The 21806-nt window shown below is 37.6% G+C and overlaps 2 protein-coding genes across 3 annotated transcripts in view; both read right to left on the bottom strand.

Moving 5' to 3' along the window:
- Positions 1-128: 128 nt before the first annotated feature.
- Positions 129-14347, bottom strand: fhip2b (FHF complex subunit HOOK interacting protein 2B). Its single transcript, XM_057355903.1, has 17 exons — positions 14169-14347; positions 13425-13503; positions 9904-10070; positions 9712-9816; positions 7540-7659; positions 7261-7446; positions 6873-7069; positions 6681-6798; positions 6340-6416; positions 5010-5202; positions 4754-4923; positions 4523-4663; positions 4095-4185; positions 3336-3476; positions 3081-3221; positions 2757-2857; positions 129-1308 (listed from the first exon to the last, which is right to left on the bottom strand). Exons 1-17 carry the CDS (start codon positions 14217-14219, stop codon positions 1206-1208), a joined length of 2181 nt encoding a protein of 726 aa, XP_057211886.1. The 5' UTR covers positions 14220-14347; the 3' UTR covers positions 129-1205.
- Positions 14348-15024: 677 nt separating this feature from the next.
- The window catches only part of si:dkey-220o5.5 (actin filament-associated protein 1-like 2), a 43316-nt gene continuing 36534 nt past the window's right edge, over positions 15025-21806 (bottom strand). For both annotated transcript variants that reach the window (XM_057356945.1, XM_057356946.1), the window contains exons 12-15: positions 21402-21492; positions 18363-18532; positions 17394-17504; positions 15025-16188 (exon numbers count right to left, since the gene is read on the bottom strand). In XM_057356945.1, the coding sequence (XP_057212928.1) occupies positions 16162-16188; positions 17394-17504; positions 18363-18532; positions 21402-21492 (399 nt within the window). In that variant the 3' untranslated portion in view covers positions 15025-16161. The remainder of the gene's footprint in view (positions 16189-17393; positions 17505-18362; positions 18533-21401; positions 21493-21806) is intronic.

Genomic DNA, 21806 nt, shown 5'->3' with positions numbered 1-21806 from the left:
TGAAGGGCAGCACAATGGGAGATTTTCTGGGAAAACACATGATGTGGTTTGTTTCAACCCTTTATTGGAGTTTGCAGAGGAAGAGGAGATTGATCTGAATAAAGCATCTCAATCAGCATATAATGACATTCTAGAGAATTGTGTGGTTTTAATTTTATAGCAACAGTTTGAGCAGGGCCTTTTTCTATTCCACCATAATACCCTTGTGCAAAAACCAACAATGAAAAAGAAATGACTGATTCAGGCCATCAACCCATCAATGACGTGTACACGGGTACAGTCATTTCAGAACAGGAAAAAGGCTTCCAAAACTACTCTTTTCTCTGGTATTGGAAATACTGGAATAGACAAACATGTTTATTAGAACGGGGCGTCCCAATACTTGTCCATATTGTGTATTTGGGAACAAGGATGTTACATCAGATTAATGTATCTGTTGCAGTATTTCTTTACAGATTTTCAACAGAGACCTTTTATGCAATTAAATCTGAACAAACATTTTTAGGAGTTTATTGCTGTGACAGCACAGAGCAATTATTGCGTAATAAAATCTCACAATACTATCACATATCACCTCCAGTTATATTGAGAATAAAGGCTGACGATGAAACAACTAGACAACCACACATATTGCACACTAAAATGCTTTTAAAAAAATTGGTGACCAAATTATAAAGATAAATAATGCATAGATAATTAATTACACACCATAATGAACAAGTCCAGTCAATATAGCACTAAAAAAGATAAAAGTGAATGTGCAATGGCTTAAAATCCAATCGTGTAGTTCTGATTTGAGATCAACTGAACATGCCATTAATGACAGCGTGAAGTGAGCTCAAAACCTCGAATAACATTTCTTCAAAGTCCTCGGTTGATTGATTAGTTGTATATAAAAATTGAGTAACAGCCCTAAATATTGTTCAAAAGACTGTTTAATCCTATCGATTTCACTTAAAGTGCAATGTAATAGGAAGCTTTCTGACCTGTGCAAGTTTGGAGAATGAGCAGCTTCACAGTTTCTGCTCGCGAAAGCAACCTGCACTGTATACATGGTACCATCCGTCTAAACACGTCATTTGGATATCTTTTGCCACAGAACTACACTGTGTCCAAATCTATTTCTCCGTAAATGGAGACAGTTATCCAGCAGATGCTCTTCGGGTGCTGATTCTTTATATACTTTGGTTTCTGGCATTGTTGTTTCACTGTTGTTCCATGGGAAGTTTGACAAATGCTATTGCAGCCAGTTCCTTACAGAACTCCTCAAGCACTATAACACCCTTTAACAGTGTCGCATGATCCATCCTGACAAACAAAACACACCAATATACATTCAGTGTCAGGATTTTATAGTATTACACATTACCACCTGGTGGTTTATGAAGGTTCACAAAATGCAAAACTCTAAAGTTTAAACAAAACGTTTAAACAGATCATAGTTGTTCATAGTCTGTCAAAGCATCTTAAAACTCTCAAACTACATTTTAATCTTCTGAACCAAACTAAATGTCAAGCACGTCATCAAGTATTAGTTCCTGTTTCAAGGCAAGTTTAGAATGCCTGAACGTTCTTTTTTAAGTGAACTCTCTTTAAAGCTGCAATTTGTCATTTTTGCCATTGCAGTTTTAAACACAAAATTGCAAGTAAATTTGTGTCCTTCTCGTGGGGTGAGAAATGACTGACATTTCCCACAGAATCCGACTCGACAGCCCAAATAACAATTCATTATTATAAGCTTATCATTGTGAATCAGGGAAGTTTTCAACACTGATTTTTTATGTACTTGCTCAGTAACTGACTTCTATTATATTTTAAGCAAAAGATACGGCAGGGCTGTACGTTAACTTTTATTGCACTTAGCACTGGTGCGACAGGGGTTTAAAATTTTGTAACACAGGTCAAACAGTTGTAGCACAAGTTTAAAGCGCCTGTTGTCATCTTTAAAAAAAACACAAGTGCAGTTTATCACACAAATTGGCAGGTAACTGACATTAATTGTTACATACAGATGGATAAATTAGGGCCATATCATTTTTAGTTTACCTAAATTAGTTTTCATTTTTCTAAGTTCTGTATTACAAAAAAGTAATATATTTGTCCACATAAAAATACAGTAGTATACAATACTATAGTATTTATTATAGTAAACTGCAGTAAAAGTCCTAGATACTATAGTATTTTTTATCTTACTATAGTATACTAGTTTTACAACAGTTTGTCAATTTACTACAAGGGTACTACAATTATCTATAGCAAATACTATACAGATTTACAGGAACGGGACTTTTATTTTGACGGGTCGTCACGAAAGGTGTTTGAGTTTTAGTGTGGTTGACTGTAGCTTTACTCAGACTGTGAAATGCTTGCTAAATAAACTCTCAGAGAAACTCCAGAGATAAAGTTCATGTGTTCACGCGTGTAGTATGTTCAACTGTGCAGCTCATTCACTCACACACACAGAACAGCCAATGACACATGTAAACAGCAGGATTCAGCATCCGCATCTACAGTAGTTATATGGACTTAATGCAGCCGGAAAACAAGTTTCACTCTCAAAATAGATTAAAATGAAGTAAAATAGCGGTGAGACGTTGATTAACGTAACACAAACGGACTTCACACAAACACGCGGATCTGTCACTGCACTTGCCAAAATGTATCGCACGCGTGCTACACTGCAAAATGTATTCTTCGCACAGCCCTGTACAGACTGCAGCTTTTAGTACTGTGAGTATGTATAGTGAAGGTCTCACATTGTCTCCTCCTCCTGTCCCATCAGTTGTCTTCTGATGATCATGAGTCTCTCTGTCACATTGGGGATGTGTTGGATCCTCTGCATCAGCTCACATATCACCTACCACACAAAGCACTGCTATTAAACCGCTTCCTCGAACATATCTAGAATATTTTTGTTGTTTTACCAGGACATCAATCCTGCTGTTCATACAGGGAAAAACAACAATCTGTACCAAATAGTAGCTTTAGGTTAGCATCAAACAGCTCTCAGTTAACCAACAGTCAGTCAACCAATCTCTACAGTTCACTCACTGTCAGCTTTGAGTATGACTGCTTCTTACCCTGACCAGAGTAGAGAAGAGAGACCGTGCTCCAGGACTTAGGCTGATGTAGGGGTCCAGTAAGTACTCATGCAAGTGAGGATGAGGAAACACAGCCAACCTGGATAGAACTGACGTCACCTGCAGATTCAGCTCATATGGCTGGCAGAGGTACACAAACGCAGATATACTATGATAAACTGTGACAACTTTTGACATGATACTGTTTGTTTGTTTTTTAGGTAGAGAGGAGAGGATCTAACAATACTGCTTTACCTGCTCTAGTATGCGAGCAATCCTGTCGAACAGCATTTTAAGGAAGTGTCCTTCATAAAAGTCTGTATTTGGAGCGCTTTCAGTTGCTTTGGCAGAATCCGGCCAGTTCCACTCGATTGACAGAGCCGAACATTCTTTAAACTAGACACAGAGGACAGTTTCAATGTCAGATTATTTGTAAAGCAGACTTGAAGTAACAAAAAAATGTATGTTGACGGCTTTTTCTCATTAATGTGACTTAATATGTCATTAATGCGTGTTACGTTATGTGAATTTATTACACGGCTCGTTGGAATGCTTGATTCTGATTGGCCAGTCGTGACATTTCCAGGTTCGTTATTCCACGATAAAAACCTCTCAAAACTAATAACACACGGTAACCAGGATGCAGCAAATCATTTTGACAGGATTTTTTGACAAATTAAATATAAATAAATCTTTTAATAACATATATGACATTATATTTACAATTGATTAAACCAAATTGCCTGTTCGTGACACCGGAACGTCGTTTCTTACCTTAAAACCGAAAGTAAACAGCTTTTCTTCGAGGAAGGTCTGCATTCAGTAAACATGAACTGCATTTCATGTCCAGTTTTTTCCTCATGTGGTAAGTAGTCGTGTAATAAGCGGGATAATGTACAAGCAGCCGACTGTTATCGCAAAATAAGCCCGTGCGATAACAACCGGCTGCCTGTAACTTATCCCTTACATAAAAATTAAATTATATGATGTTCTATATTTAGCATATTAACTTACCAATTTGTTTGCATCGTGAACATACGTGTCATATCCCACTTCTTGCACGAGATGGGACGTTTTTGCCTCTTGAGGCACTAAACACAAAAAGCTATAAAATTAAAAAGAAAATAAAAATAATCAACTTATAAATTCAGCATTTATAATACATAAATTGCATTTTATATGGACTAATAACTAATTCGGGAGTGGCAAATATTTGCCAGCGCCCCCTTGTGTCAGCCACAAAATCTACCCGTATCTCTAATAACGAACAGCAAATCCTGACTCCCCGTCTACACTGCACAGAAGCTGCGTGACAAAAGACAGAAATCATCACGTCGTATCGTGGTGCATCCAATGGGGAGAAAATTTCTGTTTATAATGGGTTCTCGTGTGCGGTGTAGACAAGGTTTAAGTGCATTCTGAGTAAATCTTTGTAGTGATACCTGTTGACGACATCAGCGGCTTGTATGTGTGTACTGGGATTATGCTTTTCTCTAACACCGCGCAGAGAGAGGAGAGGCTCTTGACCACCGAATCCACTGTCTTCATACATGTCTGTGAAGAAGGGATCTTCCTCCAGATCGCTAAAAGAGATCGCAAAACAGTTACTTTAAAGAGCTAAATCTAAGTTTACTCAAAGCGCAGACACCAATTAGAAGACACACTCCACTTACTCAGTCTCTTCTAAAACATCTGCTTCAGCTCCTTGTCTTTCGTCCCCGCACCCTGATCCTGGCAGCCTATAGCAGCGCATCTCAAGATTCCGAAGCACCAGATTGGTCAAGATGTGCCTGTTGGATTTCTTTAGAAGCTCCTCGAACACACGCAACGTTGTGATGCTGATCTAAAACAGCAAAAAAAACAAAAAACACACACTGTAACATACACTGTTTCAAAACAAAGCGCATGTAAATAATCCTGTGAAGTTACCTCATCTGAAATATGATTGCACTGTTCAATAAGGCAATAACGGAGGTTGTGTGAAGTTGATTCATCTCGCTGTTCACAATGTGTGTCGCTGCCCAAAAGAAACTGAGCGAGCTCCTCCAGGAGGACGGGAGAATGTGTGTGACGTAAAGAACAGGACAGCAGTGCAGTGTGTACTAGAATCCCAACCTCTGACCTGAACAATCAGAGACCAACAGAAAACATCTATCAGCTTTATATGATTCATCAGTTGGCGAGTAACATCACGGTGTACTCTAAGGTCTCACGGAATCTCCGAAATCAATATTTTAATAAAGCGTAAAAATGAACCGCTGTCTGGACATCTGGGATTTTGTTATGGAGATAAAGGTTAGGATTGTGTTTTTTAGCAGTGTATACCAGCATTTTTTGTTGTTTGCCTATGGCATCTGATGGAGCCGGAAACTGTAAATGACCTTCCATATATGATGGTGCGTGAGGTCAGGCTTAACAAACGGATACTTAAACATAATTACCTAATAAGAACAAACTAGGAGTTTATTGAGGTAGAAGTTAATAGTCAGAAACGGACCCTAATCTAAAGTGTGACCTGCTAAATTCAAGACTAAGACCAAAAACAATGAAAATAAAACTATAAAAGGGTGTTACAAAATATCTGATTTTCACTACAGTATTATTGTGCCACAAAAAACTCACAACAATGATATTATCACAATATTTATTATAGATATATATTATACGATTAAATTGATCTGAAATTTTTATTATTTTGCTTTTTTTCCCTTTTTGACCAATGAATCACACTTAAAAAATGAATAAATGGTGCTTAAATGATTACATGATCTTATATTTTTATTATTAATGTTATAATCTATGTAAGGGATAATGTACTGTACAGGCAGCCGGTTGTTATCGCAGAAACAAGCCCCGACACTGGAGGGGCTTATTTCGTTTATTACACAGAATTTTTAATATTTTATTAGTTCAATTTTACTGAATGCAGACCTTCCGCGAGGAAAAGCCGTTTACTTTCGGTTTTAAGGTAAGAAACCACGTTCAAATGTCACGAACATTCAATTTGGTTTTGTTATTAAAAGACATATTTATATTTAATTTGTCAAAAAACCTGTCAAAAATGATTTGTTGCGGCCGGGTTACCGTGTGTTATTAGTTTGAGAGGTTGTTATCTAGGAATAACAAACCTTGGAATGTCGCGACTGGCCAGAATCAGAATCAAGTATTCCAACGAGCCGTGTAATAAAAGTAGTATATTGTCACACCCCTAGTAGTGGAAGCAGACAGCAATGGTATGTCGTCTGTGTGTCATACTCACATCTGAAGAAGTTGAGGCTCAATGACTCCTTTAAGCCACTGGTGGTGAATTGCTTTGGCCACTTTAGTAGCAAGTACCTACAGGAAAAGCGTATAAATAGACAACATATATAAGCACAGCTAAAATACATTTTGTTCACATTTAAGGGTCACAAAGTCTGATTATAAAAATGTCACTAGCTTCATTGCTAGCTAACTACTACTATTGCTAGCTAACTACTACTCTTACACTCTTCATGGCTATACTAACTGTAAGGATATGTTAAGGATTCAAATTTTGCTCAACTCATCAGATGCAGCTATACAGATAAAACAGAAACACAGTTGATAGCTCTGTCAAACCTTGGGTGCTTCTTTGATGATCTGATCGCAAAAGTCTAGAAAGCAGAAGAACCTGTAGACGTGCTTGCTGCCAGGGAACGACTGACTGTCCTCGGCGCTGTCCTCTGTAAACTGAGTCCTGCAAACAAACAACAGAGCATTAGTAAACTAGTGCTTAGGGTTAAACAGACACATCAGATTAAACAGACACACCTCCACTGTAGGCCGGGCAAGCTGTGTATGTCTGCAGGGTCGAGCGTTGAGGGTACGAGGCAGTACAGTTCAGTCAATCTCTGTGCGAGTAAGTGACATACTGGCGTTCTTTCGGCCAGGAGCTGTTCAGTATCTTCCTGCAGTAAACTGACCAGCAGCAACAAACTCTCCGTGGCTCTGAGTGCAATGCGACTTTTCTGAAAGCGAGAAAGTCTTATTAAAAACATTGATAAGTGATTCATCACTTAGACATCAACTCTAAGGTGCACGTTCACTGATGGTGTCCAATGACATTTCGGGAGCTTATCAATGATTTTGAATTATTTAAGAACTTTTTTCCAAACATTGAACAAGCAAACCTGTCGTCCATTACTTTATGATGACTCACCTGACTTTTTCCCAAGTGTATGAGTACTGGTACAATGCCTGTCTGAGGTATGCTGGAGAGCTGGGCTTCGGTCCGGGCAGAAGGGGAGGAGGGCGCCCCCGCTGCACTAGAAGATCCACTGCACCTCTCCTCCACTGACTCTTCGGAGGTAGAACTGGACCTTTGTTTCTGAGACTCTCTGGTAACCTTTGTGATGGAGATTTGTATGTTCATTATGATTTTAAAAAGAAAAGCCGTTTATATGACTGTCAACACAAATACACCGCACAGAACGAGTACCTCAAGGATGTAGTTTAGAACATAAGGGTCTTTCTTCACTCGAGTGCAAAGAGCAAATAAAAACTGAGATTCCTCTTTTTCCGTCTGCGATTCAGGGAGTCCACATAGATGGATGAGTTTCTAGAGAAGGGAACACAAGAATGAGCTTGAGATTGGGAAACTAACAATTTATATCAGCTGTTTAAAGGCTAATTTACCACAAAGCCTTTATGGGGTTTTAATCATCACAGTTTCTACAGTACATCCCAATCTGCTATTCGTAGCAACATTGGTTGAACCAATATCATGAATTTGGGGCCAGAGCTTTTTGCCCAACCAGATGGACAAATCACACGCTTTCCTTTAGTAGTCCAAACAAACAATAGGATTTTCAATCAAATTCATCCAAATAGGGCTGCACCATAAATCGTTAATTAATGATTAGGCAATTTACTACCATTGTTTTTGCACACTTCTTCAGTTAAGTACAGTACTGTTTAGCGTGTTGACAAAATGTTTGTATGCTCTCCTACTTGTAAGTCGCTTTGGATAAAAGCGTCTGCCAAACGAATAAATGTAAATGCTGCGTCTGAAAGCCAGAGGGCGCTCTCATGCAGAAACTCCAAATACACAGTATAGAAGTACAACACCCCACGTAGTTCTGGAAAATGCTTATGGGGATCTTTCTATCACTGTTTTTCAAGCCTTCTCAGGTATTTTCATGATAATAAAGTATATTTATAATGATGATGTTTGACGGATGTTGCTTTTTCAAATGCAAGTTATAAGCGCCTGAAACTCACTGCACTTCCTACTGATCAAAGAGCCTTGCTTTACGGACAAGCTGCGCATATACAGTAGGTAGTCAACCAGAATGCTCTCTACCGCCGCGTTGAGTGCCGCCGTTTGGGAAGGGCGGCAGTTAAAAGACATTTACATGTGAAACTAGTTCACAAAATTTCCGCCAGGAGGCGCAAAGGGAGAGTTTGCACCTTCAGTACTTAACCACATGTACTGTGAAACAGTGAAATTCAATGTGATAAATTCATTATTACATGACAGGAGGCAACACATTAAAGATTAAAACTTTAAAGATTAAAAAGATTTAAAAAAAAGAGTTATTCACGTTTATAAAATAACAAAAAAGCGATATAGGCGGAGAATTGAGACAAATGCAGGACATTAGGGGTGTAACGGTTCTCGGTAAAAAATTGCACAGCACGGTTCTCCACCAACGGTTCGGCACGCGGTACAACGTGCTTGGACCACGGCTCATCTTAAATCTGACGACGCATTTATAATATGGTTCGTTAGAAATTATAATGCATAAAACAGACTGACAAAGTTCAGCTAATGTGTGTTTGTCGATGGATACACATTTAATACCTACAACAAATCAAATAACGTATACAAATTTCAATAGGATTGACGTATGCTGTACAGTCATTTATGCTTTCATCACCCGGGTGTTGTGAGCGCGCGAGTGCAGGTGAGACCTGAACAGCACATTGCTGTTTAAACTACACTCATTCAAGCCTTGCCAATTTAAGTGCAAGAAGATGCACAAGAAAACTCGCTTGCGCGCTGTGAGAAGATCCGAATACCAACATTAAAGCTCTGCATGCAACCCAGCATTAAATGAAAACACTCCTTATATACTGAAAATGATTCAAACCGAATAAAGCATTGATTGAATGCATAGAGCAAATTTAAAATGTAAACCCTTGTTAAATGAAATTATGTATTTATGACTAGTATTAAATATCATTATTAGTGCCTGTGGATTTAAGTACTTGTAACTTTGATATTGTAGACAGCGTTTGTCTTTTACACCTAAACGTCTTAACTCTTGCCCGTCCGCTGAGTGAGGCAATGAGTTTGACGCGTCAACTGAGTGAAGATCTGTGAATAGACTGCCACTCAGCGGTAAACAAGAGTCAACACACATTAAAGAAGTACCGCCGCGGAGACGGAGATGGCGGAAGGCTCATTCTGGTTGAGTACCTACTGTACAAATAATCGTAATCATCGCAATATCATAGTCACACTCGATGGGTTATGCGATATTTATTGAACATCGGGATTAACCGTGCACCCCTACATCCAAACTTTTCGTGATGAATAATTGTTAATACACAATTACGATGCTCAAAATTATACTTACAAAGAAAAACAACTTGGTAACTGTCTTACCTGTACAGGTCGATATACATTGATTAAATGCAGCAGTGGTTTTTGGATCTGGCCCAGAAGTTTAGAGAAAAACAGCATCACTTGCTGACTCATCCCTGGAGGATACTGCAACCATGAAAACAGATCAAGAGAGTAACTGCATTATTTCACTAAACTCTACATGTCTTCAATCTCTGTCTTATGTCATCATACCTGTGCTTTACCCAGTGTGCAAAGTGTCTCTAGTATTTTATGCTGGAGCAGGTAATCCATACAAGAACCCGTCTCCTCCCCTTCCTGCTTCTCCTCGTACACAAGGATGTCCAGCATCTGTTTCAGCCTCCATGGGATGTCTGTGTGCTTCACTGGACAAGATTCATCTATGCAAAAAAGCATAAAGAACACAGAGTTTTCATCAATTATCACACATCAAGATGATTCAAACACAATTTTATTTTAAAGCAACAATATGTAATTTTGCCTCTCTGTCGCCATCTCTGTCTGAAACAAAAAACTGCAAGTTACTTTTTTCATGAAATCTGACCAAACCGGTAAAATTACAAAACATTATTATAAGCGTAACATAACAAATCGTTTTTATGTACTTGTTCAATAACCTATTTTTGTTATTTATTTATTTGATTATTTTTACATATTACAGCTTTAAAAACCCACTCCTTGATTCACTCAGCTCACAATGCGATGTGATTCACAATACTGATCTCACGATACTATTTTTCACGTTTTGTTTTTACAAAATGAGTCAAGACAAATTAGAAATGAACTTCCCTTTTATTATTTCTTGAATGCTACACATTTCTTTGTAAAATAAAAAAATATTTTATGTCAAATAACAAAACTAAATTGCAATTTTGAAACAAATTCCAAATTAAATAAAAAATGAATACTAGAAAAGTCTATTTAATATAAATAAACTTTGACTTTGTCTGTGCTTGAATTTTTTTCACATTTTATAAGAAACATCAGCAGTAAACGCAGCGGCCCCTGCTGTTCCAAACATGTATTTTAACTTCAATTGTCGCATATTATAATGGCTTTTCAACCGGCTCACGGTAAATCGTTACATCCCGTTGTATTTACATGGTAATCGACCCTTAGCAAAACCCCGCCCCCTTCGTTCCTGTTGCTATGTCCAACAAGCTTCCAGTATCAGCCATGCACTCCCAGTGTAAATTTGTGCACTCCCTGGGGAAATAATGAAGAATTTCTGGAAAAACGACATGCTGAATTCAGACAGAAAGGTCTGCAATATACATTCGAGGGATACATTCAGTATTTAAGATAACTGTAACAATAATTATAACTATATTTGCGTCCACACCGGCAGACGATAACGTTACGTTAATTCTAAACTCGGCTACTACTGTCACACAAATGGATGTATAGCTAACCTAAATGTGGTGTATTAAGTGTTTATATTTATTCCGAAATTTGTAGAGAGTGAGAGAGTATCTTCGGGCAGAGTTTTGTTCGGCCGTGATCCTTCTTTGTGAAAACAAAACTAAACTTTTAAATATTAGTTCAGTAAAGAAAAGAATAACAGTCCATCAGTGTCTTAATCTTTATTTGTGTTAAATACAACAAACACAGTACAGACTTCATTCCTGAAACTTCATTGCTGAAAATGTCTTTCCTTTAAAATGTCACTGAAAATGCTGCTCTCTGAAGGCTGAACTTGGTGCGCTCATCACATCAAAGGGACGCAAAGCATATCTTGCCAGCTTGCTCATACATGTAATATGTAAGTTGCCAGCTTGCTCATACATGTAATATGAAAGTAACATATCAATAAGTATTATATTCCGCCTCAAAACACCACTTCCCGAATGCTTCCGTCTATAATTCGTACATTAATGATTCCAACAACAATATTGTGACTCGTATCTGTATTGGTTAACGTTAGTTGTGATATGAACTATTCTCCTTCATTTAGAATGATTTTTAAAAGTTATAACTTAGATATCGTTTATCGTTAAAGTGTGAACGTCCATTAAAGCTGGATATATATATACAGTATATACATACAGGTACATCTAAAAAATATTAAATATCGTGAAAAAGGTCAATATTTTTTGTCACTCATTTCAGAAAGTGAAACCCATATATTATATAGATTCATTACACAGAGTGAAATATATCAAGCCTTTATTTCTTGAAATTTTGATGATTATGGCTTACAGATAATGAAAACCCAAAATTCAGTAGAATATTACACAAGAACAATAATAAAAAGGATATTTTAAACAGAAATGTCAGGCTTCTGAAAAGTATGGTCATTTCTATGCACTCAATATTTGGTTGGGCCTCCTTTTGCCTGAATTACTGCATCAATGCGGCGTGGCATGGAGGCAATCAGTCTGTGACACTGCTCAGGTGTAATGGAAGCCCAGGTGGCTTTGATAGCGGCCTTCAGGTCATCTGCATTGTTGGGTCTGGTGTCTCTCATCTTCCTCTTGACCATACCACATAGATTCTCTATGGGGTTCAGGTCAGGCGGGTTTGCTAGCCAATCCAGCACAGTACCACCATGGTCATTGAACCAGCTTTTGGTACCTTTGGCAGTGAAATCAGCATCTCCATAAAGCTTGTCAGCAGAAGGAAGCATGAAGTGCTCTAAAATGTCCTGGTAGATGGCTGCGTTGACCTTGGACCTCAGAAAACACAGTGGACCAACACCAGCAGATGACATGGCAGCCCACATCATCACTGACTGTGGAAACTTTACACTGGACCTCAAGCAACGTGGATTCTGTGCCTCTCCTCTCTTCCTCCAGACTCTGGGACCCTGATTTTCATTTGGAAATGCAAAATGTTCTTTCATCTGAAAATGACTTTGGTCCACTGTGTTTTCTGAAGTCCACAGTCAACGCAGCCATCTACCAGGAAATTTTAGAGCACTTCATGCTTCCTTCTGCTGACAAGCTTTATGGAGATGCTGATTTCATTTTCCAGCAGGACTTGGCACCTGTCCACACTGCCAAAGGTACCAAAAGCTGGTTCAATGACCATGGTGTTGCTGAGCATGATTGGCCAGCAAAACCGCCTGACCTGAACCCCACAGAGAATCTATGTGAGAGACAACAGACCCAACAATGCAGATGACCAAAAGGCCGCTATCAAAGCCACCTGGGCTTCCATTACACCTGAGCAGTGCTACAGGCTGATTGACTCCATGCCACGCCGCATTGATGCAGTAATTCATGCAAAAGGAGGCCCAACTAAGTATTGAGTGCATAGAAATGACCATACTTTTCAGAAGCCTGACATTTCTGTTTAAAATATCCTTTTTATTATTGATCTTCTGTAATATTCTAATTTTCTGAGACACTGAATTTTGGGTTTTCGTTATCTGAAAGCCATAATCATCAACATTTCAAGAAATAAAGGCTTGATATATTTCACTCAATGTGTAATGAATCTATATAATATATGGGTTTCACTTTATGAAATGAGTGACAAAAAATATTGACCTTTTTCACGATATTCAATTTTTTTGAGATGTACCTGTATATCTCCGTTTACTATTACAATAATTAAAAAGCTATTTTTTCACATTAATCACCAAAGCTCTACTACGCCAGGCTTGTCGGACTGGTTTGTTTGTCGGACAAAATGGCGGTCAGTCCCGGGGGACCAGATATCGGTTATGATTGGTCCAATGGTCAGATCGCCTGTCAATCAAACTGCTTGCGAAGGGTCAATTACGGTCTTACCAGTAGTTTCAATGTAGTAGTTGGTTATTGCTTTCCAGTGATCCACAAAAGAGTCCAGCAGGTTTATCGAAGGCTCATGCTATAAAAACAGAGAAGAAACAAATACATTTTATTTCCACATAGACTACTTTATTTGATTCACAGCTGTAATATCACTCACTAAAATGTACTATGGTACTTCTGAACATTGTAATACGTTACATAAATATGGTCATCATTCAGTACCACAATATTTTTCAAAGACGATAAGTGTGAGCATGTGGTGTAAATGCATGTTGTACTCCTGCAAGTCCCTCAAGACTTTTTCTGTGGTGGTTTTACGGACTCTCAAACTTGTTCAGACCTACAGGAATATGCACCTTCCACGTGAACAACTCTCCAAGACGAAGTCAACACTGTATCAGACACTTAATTTCATGATAGCTATACATAATTGCTCAAATGCCCTTTCCATGGATATAGTAAGTAAACCAAGTCTGTGAGATTCAATAATACTGCACTGTAATCAAAGTAGCACCCAAGCTAAACTAAAGACAAACATCGAACTTCTTTATACGAAGTTCAAACTGCGTGACAACCCATTGGCAATCTATTAATTTACACATTTAGTTATAACAATTGATAAAATAAACTTAAATGCTACATTTCTTAAGTTTTAAAGGGTCGTCCAACAGTTCTCCGGAGTTTGTTATGTTAACAATGCTAAGCTAGCAGCTAAGATATTCTAAAGTCAGTTGTACTTACCGTTTCCAAAGCCTGCTGCAAAAAAGCCGTCACTTTATTAAACATATCCATGGCTGGATCTCAGAACAGCTCATTTATGTCAGATGTAATGTTTGGGACATCTTTAAATGTCGTTATATAGCGCTAGTGTAGTTTGTAAACGAAGTTTACATGGCTGCTTAGCTCCTGCATTAGTTGCGCGTGCTTACACTGACCTCTACTGACAGAAACATGAATGTCACAGTAATGTACAACACAAGAGAGGATTGTAGGCAGGACATAAAGTGTAGTGGCAAACGAAAAACATGTATGATACAAAAAAGTTATGTACTATATTACAATTTTATTAATGTGACTATTTATTATTTAACACGCTTTATTTACATTGTTATTGTAGTCGTAACACCGTAATATGGTCTTGAAGGGATAGTTCACCCGAAAATGAAAATTCTGTCATCATTTACTTGATTTATTTGTTCTGCTAAACACAAATAAAGATATTTGGAAGAATGTCAGTAACAGATCTCAACCCTACTCTAATAAACATTATAACACGATTTACAACCCTTTAAATTTTACAATAAAATGGTTTGTTTTTATTATGTTGTTATTATGGATTTGTATAATGACTATAATCCTATATTTTACCATCCCAGTAGGCCTATAGACCAGCCATTTTGTAAAACATAAATAACAGGTCAAGCTGACATTCCTGTTTACGTTTTTTTAAAACTACATAAAATTACAATAAAATAAAATAAAAACATTTAGAGCTGAATAAACCAATTAAATGAATACAATAAATATGGCATAAAAGGTTTTAAAAAGGATTAATAAAAAAAAGCACAGAAATGCCAAAGTGATGCTTTATCCAGCATAGCTTTATTTAAACAAAATGCAACTGTAATATGTCTGCCAATGGTGTTTGTTTACCAGATATATATTTTTTGTACAGCAATATTACTAAGCCATCCTGTCTTAACCAAACTATACAGAACACTCCCCCTAAAGTGGGATCAATATCAGCAAAAATATCTCTTCAGCTGTATTGACAAATCAATGATACATTTTAGAGCATAAAAACATAAATAAAAACATGGTTAAGGCACATTATTAGAAAATATAAAAACAAAAAAACATAAAATACTGCATGTGCATTGGAATAAAGTAAAAATTACCACAGATTTGTGAAAACAAAAAAAGAGGTATTACTTTTCAATAATGTTTCAATTAACTAAAAACACATCCTGTCTGATCTTCACAATGAGTCCTGATTTTGACACTGACAATGTCTTTCTGAACACTGCAAACTCAACTCAGGTCAAAAACAGTGCAAAGTCACAGGAGTGTTGATTTACATAAGGATAAATACTGTGCTTTGACATCAGACTTTGTTAAACATAAAACTATTTTATTTAAATGTGCCATTTTTAGACAAAGTCATTCAATACCTGAAACATGAACGTAAGAGTTATATTTCTAAAGAAATGTACATCAGCATCATGTCAACATAAAATTACCAGAAATGATCAAATGTTGGTAAAATTGTTCCGTAATGCTGGGTGCACACCAAACGCGAACAATCGCGTTACACACATCCTTATTTACTCGCGGGAAAAGTTTGTTATTTTCGTGTGAGTGACGCGAGCTGACAAATATTTTCAACTTGCGCGGAAGACAAGATTGACGCACGTTCGTGGCAATTGCGCCGTCCGATTCGCGTCATTCGCATCGCCTGCCACAAGTTCGCCTCTATTCAAGTCTTTGCATTGACTTTGTATGTAATTTACTCGCGCAAACCGCTTAATTCGCTTTTGGTGTGAACCCAGCATAACAATTTTGCACTGGTCTTATTTGAAGTTTGTATATTTGTATGTGAATTTCAGTAATTAACAGCACCAAGTTCCCGAAAACAAAAGACAAATCACTGCATGATCCACATGCTTGGAAATAATATTCTTTTCAGTGCAATAACATACTGACAATGTGAGAAGAACGCGTGAGAGAAATCTCTTCAACCTGAAGCTTTGGTTTCCCACTCCTACAAACACAAACAGAGGTAAAGGTTAAACGTCACACTGATATTTACTGAAGGAAATCAATTCTCTGGCTTGATTAAATAAGTTGTGTCTCTTGTTGAGTTAATCATTAGTTTTGTGAAAGGGTTTTCTTTAAGGCCCAGCGAATGAAATTTAGTGGCATCTAGTGGTGAGGTTGCAAATTGCAACCAATGGCTCACTCCACCCCTCCCTTTCGAAATATTACGGTGGCTGACACAGAACTAAGATGTCATCACGTTTTCGCTTCTTTCCCAAAGGAGATAATGTATGTATGAAATGCGCTCTGTAGAGCAGTTTGTTACCTGGCTGGGTAAATGTATTTACTTTTTCAGTTATTTCATTCGAATAGATGAAATAAGTGCATGCAATGTACATATGAGCGCGACTGGAGATGACAGAAAAAACATACAGAGAGCAGCGGTTTTATTTCTGCTTTGACAGAGTTGAGACAGCGCCGAACACTGTATGCGTGTGTTAGAAAATGGCTCTTTTGGTCGCAAAGGTTGCCGACCCCTGGTTTAGGGCTACTGTAGAAACAACATGGTGAATTCCATGTAAGGGGACCCGCGGTGTATGTACAGTAGATAGAAATAGCTCATTCTAAGGTAATAAAAACATAACGCTTCAATATGTGAGGTCTTTATACACCTCTGAAGACATAGTTATGTATATATTATATTGCATTTCTGTCAATAGATCCTCCAAAAAACATTCACATTGGACCTTTAAAACGTCTAAATGGAAATGTGACCGAAACGCTCTAAGAAAGTGATCGACTGGCTAATTCTGGCTAACTTCCTAATTTGAGGAATACCTGTGATTTTTATCTACTGCTGATGCTAACTTCATACTTGAGGGGGAAATAAATAAATAAATCAAACAGAAAATAAATTAGAGCTTTTCTGTGATCTTATTCTAAATTTTATCCAATGAGAATTATCCCTAAATGTCTTCCATGGAATTTGACTTGAATGAAGTATCATAAGACAGCATTAAACTGTTCACTGGAGCATGCCAAGGATGCCAAAAAATAGTCTAAATAGGCAACTAAGTAGGGTTTGGAACACATTCAATGTCTTTCATTTCATAACACAACTTTTTCAATGAATCTCTTATTTGTGTTGTGCAGATTTAACAAGCAAGGATCATTTCAACAAGCTCTGTCAAATTCATGTGAGAGCCGTACCTTCCTCCTTTGCAGGACCCTGCCGTGCTCAATGAACAGGGCAGATGGAGCTTTCTTTAGGGTGTTTTTTGCTGACGCAGTTCTTCTCAGAAGCGGTGTGAAGAACCCACCCTGAATTAGAAAGAGAGAGAGGGAAGCAAAATATTTACATAAGTTACTCACCATAATGCCATTCCAAACATGTCTGACTATCTTTCTTTTGCAGAACACAAATGAAGATGTTTCGTTGGTAACCAAACAACACTGACCCCCACTGACTTCCATTGTGCGCACAAAACCACTGAGACATTCCTAAAACATCATCTTTCGTGTTCCACGGAAGCAAGAGTTATACACAGGTTATGAACCACATGGGGGTGAATCAATGAGGACAGGTTCATTTTTGGGTGAACTGTCCCTTTAAAGCTGCTCTTATCAAAGCATTACTTTCTACTCCTTTGGGAGGAAATGGCTCTTAAACCAAACCACCGTAATTACTGAGCTACACAACAGCCGTGACAACCGACAAACACAGCACCGAACAAGACAAGTCACAAATTCTTCCCTTACATTAAATATATATTAATAATAATAATAATAAAGGGCAAATTATGGATGCTACATTTGCTAAATGTTCACAGTGATTCACAAGTCTTGAAAATTGTTAAACTAGTCAAGATTGATCTGCTTTGACACTTGATAAAAATACTAACACCCATAAAAACAAACACATCATTGTGGTTGATCTGGAAAATCTGTTACTTTGTGTTGCAGTTACACAATCCAAACAACAGGTGGCAGTGTAAGAGCAAAAACGTCCGCATGCAGGGTTCACGATCATCTCCAAGAACTTGTTCTGCTATCATAACGCCTATAATGTTGGAGTCCCACGGTACACAAATATAACTGTACCTTAAACACTGTCAAAGTGTTACTGTGTTACCCTCTGACATCATCACAGTAACATGTCCCTGTGTGATGGAGTGTTACCTGTGCTCGTTCAGTGCAGAAAGCGAGGGACCGCCTGAAGGAACTCTGTTTGGCCGGCTTTGCGCCAACGCTCACCAGGTTGACCTCTGACCCTGCACGCAACTGCACGCGCCTCTTTCCTGTCAGGTCCAACATCTGCACACCCCTCTCGATCTCAAACTTTTTCGTATCTGACAACACAAATACAAAAGTGGTTTTACGATATGAAGTCAAAACATATTTCATCCTGTTAAATGTGAAAAACTTAATGGTCTCCCACTTCTCTCGGTGTGCACTGGATAGTATTACTTTCTGATTCTTTATGGTTTTCTGGATGTGTGTACCCTTCACTTTTCTACTTTTCACCCTCTCTTAATCTCCTCCCTGAGAAAAGCTCACACTGGAAAGTTGGGTTCAAAAAGAAAACATGATATTCTCAGGGTTACGACTAAAGAATCTTAAAAGGATGTGTGTGTGTGCGCGCATGCCACAAGGCTACATCCCTGCTTTGCGACCAAAACCACGAGCGAATAAAAAGGCCAGCAGCCACGGGTCTCATCCAAAACGAAAGCGCAGGAGCGAGTCCAGAAACACACAAAATCTCACCTCACATGCCCTGTAACACTATAATACACACTCAAGTACTCTACAAAATGTTCATACACTCAAAAAATTGATTTGTTGAATTTACTTAAAAAAGCTGCGTCAAGTGGTTCCACGCAACAATATTAAGTAATTTGAACAAATAACACTTAAGTTGTATGAACAAAAGAAATTTCAGTAATTTGAACAAATAACACTTAAGTTGTATGAACAAAAGAAATTTCAGTAATTTGAACAAATAACACTTAAGTTGTATGAACAAAATAATACAAAATAGTAATGTTGACAAAACTTTTTTGAGTAAATCCAAACCATTCCGATTGTAGCAGTAATTTTAAGTTAATTAAACTAAATATTTATCCTTCTCAATGGTACTTTTTGTTGTCATACATAAATTATATTTTGAGTGTATAGTGGGCAAAAAAAGTATTTGGACAACAATTTATCATCATTCTGCATGCTGTGTAATTATCTGAATGTCAAAGCTTTCGACAACAAAATATCAAAGCGATTCTTTTGATTTTTACATAAATCGAAAGAAAGTTATTTGTTCAAAATCAGAAGGTGCTTTATTGGCAAGTATGTTTACACACACAAGGAATTTGACTTGGCGACAGGAGCTTAGTGCAGAAGAAAGTGTACATATGGTGCAAACATAGTGCAAACATACATTCCACATCATATGTATTTATTATTTCATCATTTGTAACTCAACTTCTTTTTGCAAAATGGTTTGCTTGAAATACATGACAATTTGTCTGACAGTCAGACATTTTAAGTCTGGCTTACAGTAACTGTCCGAATGCTTTGAGGTTCACTGTTCACCCAACAATAAAAATTCTGTGATCATTTACTCACCATCGAGTTCCAAATCTGTTTAAACGTCTTTGTTCTAATGAACACAGAGAAAGATATTTGGAAGAATGCTTGTAACCAAACATTACTTGGAACCCATTAACTCTCATAGTAAGAAAGTGCCCCAGAACTGTTTGCTTTCATACATTCTTCAAAATATCTTCTTTTGTGTTCAACAGAACAAAGAATTTTATAACACATATTTCCTACTATGGTAGTCACTATGGTGCCCCAGAACTGTCTGGTTACATTCTTTCAAATATCTTTCTCTGTGTTCATCAGAACACAGAAATTCATACAGATTTGGAACAACTTGAGAGTGAGTAAAATGTAAATTTTTGGATAGTGGATATTCGCTGCACAATTGTAATTGGACCCACCTGATGAGAAAAACAGCATTGTAAATAGATTCATGATCATAATCATCACACATCAAAGTCCATAGACAAACCACAAAAGGTCAATTTGTCAAGTACACATGAAGTCATACGCACAAATGATGCAGAAAACTGCTTCTCCATATGAAGTTTCTCATCTTTCTCATTAGTGTTCCCTTAAAATGCTACTATACTTGAATGTCAAATTCAAGTGAACCATACTGTTCTTTTTACCCTTTAAATACCCATTCAAATGTTTTTTTAAGATCTTTTCTGAGGACCCCCCGGTTAAACACTTTGGATGTAGCTCATACCGGCTTTATAAATGCAATACAAATGCAAAATACAAACAGTTTTCTGTCTGCACAAAATGATGCTCTGGGACATTATGCAAATCCTGTAAACCAAGAGCATGGAAAGTTGCGAGCAACCAGCCGCCGTATAATTATTAAGCGCCCCAAATTGAAAGCAGATGCCTCTGAATTGTCAAGTGTTTGTGAATCTGTGAAGAGGAAGTGATGGAGAAGACGTACATGGTATCCATGTGTTCTGTTTCTCGCTCTCTCTCACTTTCTCTTCTACGTGGATTGACCGTTTCGCTATCATGTCGCAAGTGATAAAATCGAATCTGTTTGTTCACACGGTGTACTAGTTAATATCCAGTGTATCCAATTCGTTTTTTTCAGAGACTGAACCACATGTAGATCTGGTTTGTAAACATCAGATTGCATGTGGCTTTCTGCTGTCCGACAAAACCCATTTCTAAATGTTTGCTGTCTGTCTGAAAGTCCTTGAAACTGATAACCTTGACAGACAGAGAATCAGCTGCTGACTGTTTGTGTTGCGATGTGAAAAACAAGTACAGAGAAGTCACCATGCATGTCTTTCACTTCATTGACCAATCACATTACAGTATTGTCATGACTCAAAGATGTTTATGAGAGAATCATGTGCCGATTATATGCGATGATGCTGAACTGCTCAAGGCACTGAGGTTAAAGTGGATAAAAAATTCCCATGACAGTAAAAGCCATTTCAAATTTGTTTTACAACCAAGTCGGTGGCATAAAGCAAGAAAGGATCAGTAGAGACCACTGAGAGCAGAAAATGGGATAAAATGAGAGAGAACTATAAATGCACAGTGTATTTGAAGCATAATGTGTTTCCTTTCTCTAAAAAAGTGAATTTAGTATTGGGGACTGCAGGGGCAGTGTGACTGACTCACTGTGGTTGCTGAAGATTTCATTATTGCTGTAGTTGGCAGAAATCTTGGATGACAACAATTCTCCGTTTCCCCCGCCGTAAGGTTTCTGAAACTGAGAAATGGATGTAACAGCTGTTATAAGTACTGTACTGTAATTCTAGTGCTTTCAGAGAATGTTCATGAGATGAAAGGAAATGTTTATCAATTCTATTTGGTTTTTAAACGAACAAGATATTGAACCTGATTACTTTCCTAACAAACAATCCTTGATGGTTGTAAATAATCCCTTAGTGCATGTGTTCGCATGACATATTTCTTCATAATCTTTCACTAAAATGTACTTGATCCGCCTCTAAAACATCTTTTCAACATTATCAAGAGCTCAATTTTGGGTTTAATCATCGCCATGCAGTGTTGGGTAAGTTA

This window comes from Triplophysa rosa, linkage group LG17, assembly GCF_024868665.1.
Source record: "Triplophysa rosa linkage group LG17, Trosa_1v2, whole genome shotgun sequence".
Classification (NCBI taxonomy): domain Eukaryota; kingdom Metazoa; phylum Chordata; class Actinopteri; order Cypriniformes; family Nemacheilidae; genus Triplophysa; species Triplophysa rosa.
Note: the sequence above shows the minus strand (reverse complement) of the source record. Positions and strands in the feature narration are given on the sequence as shown.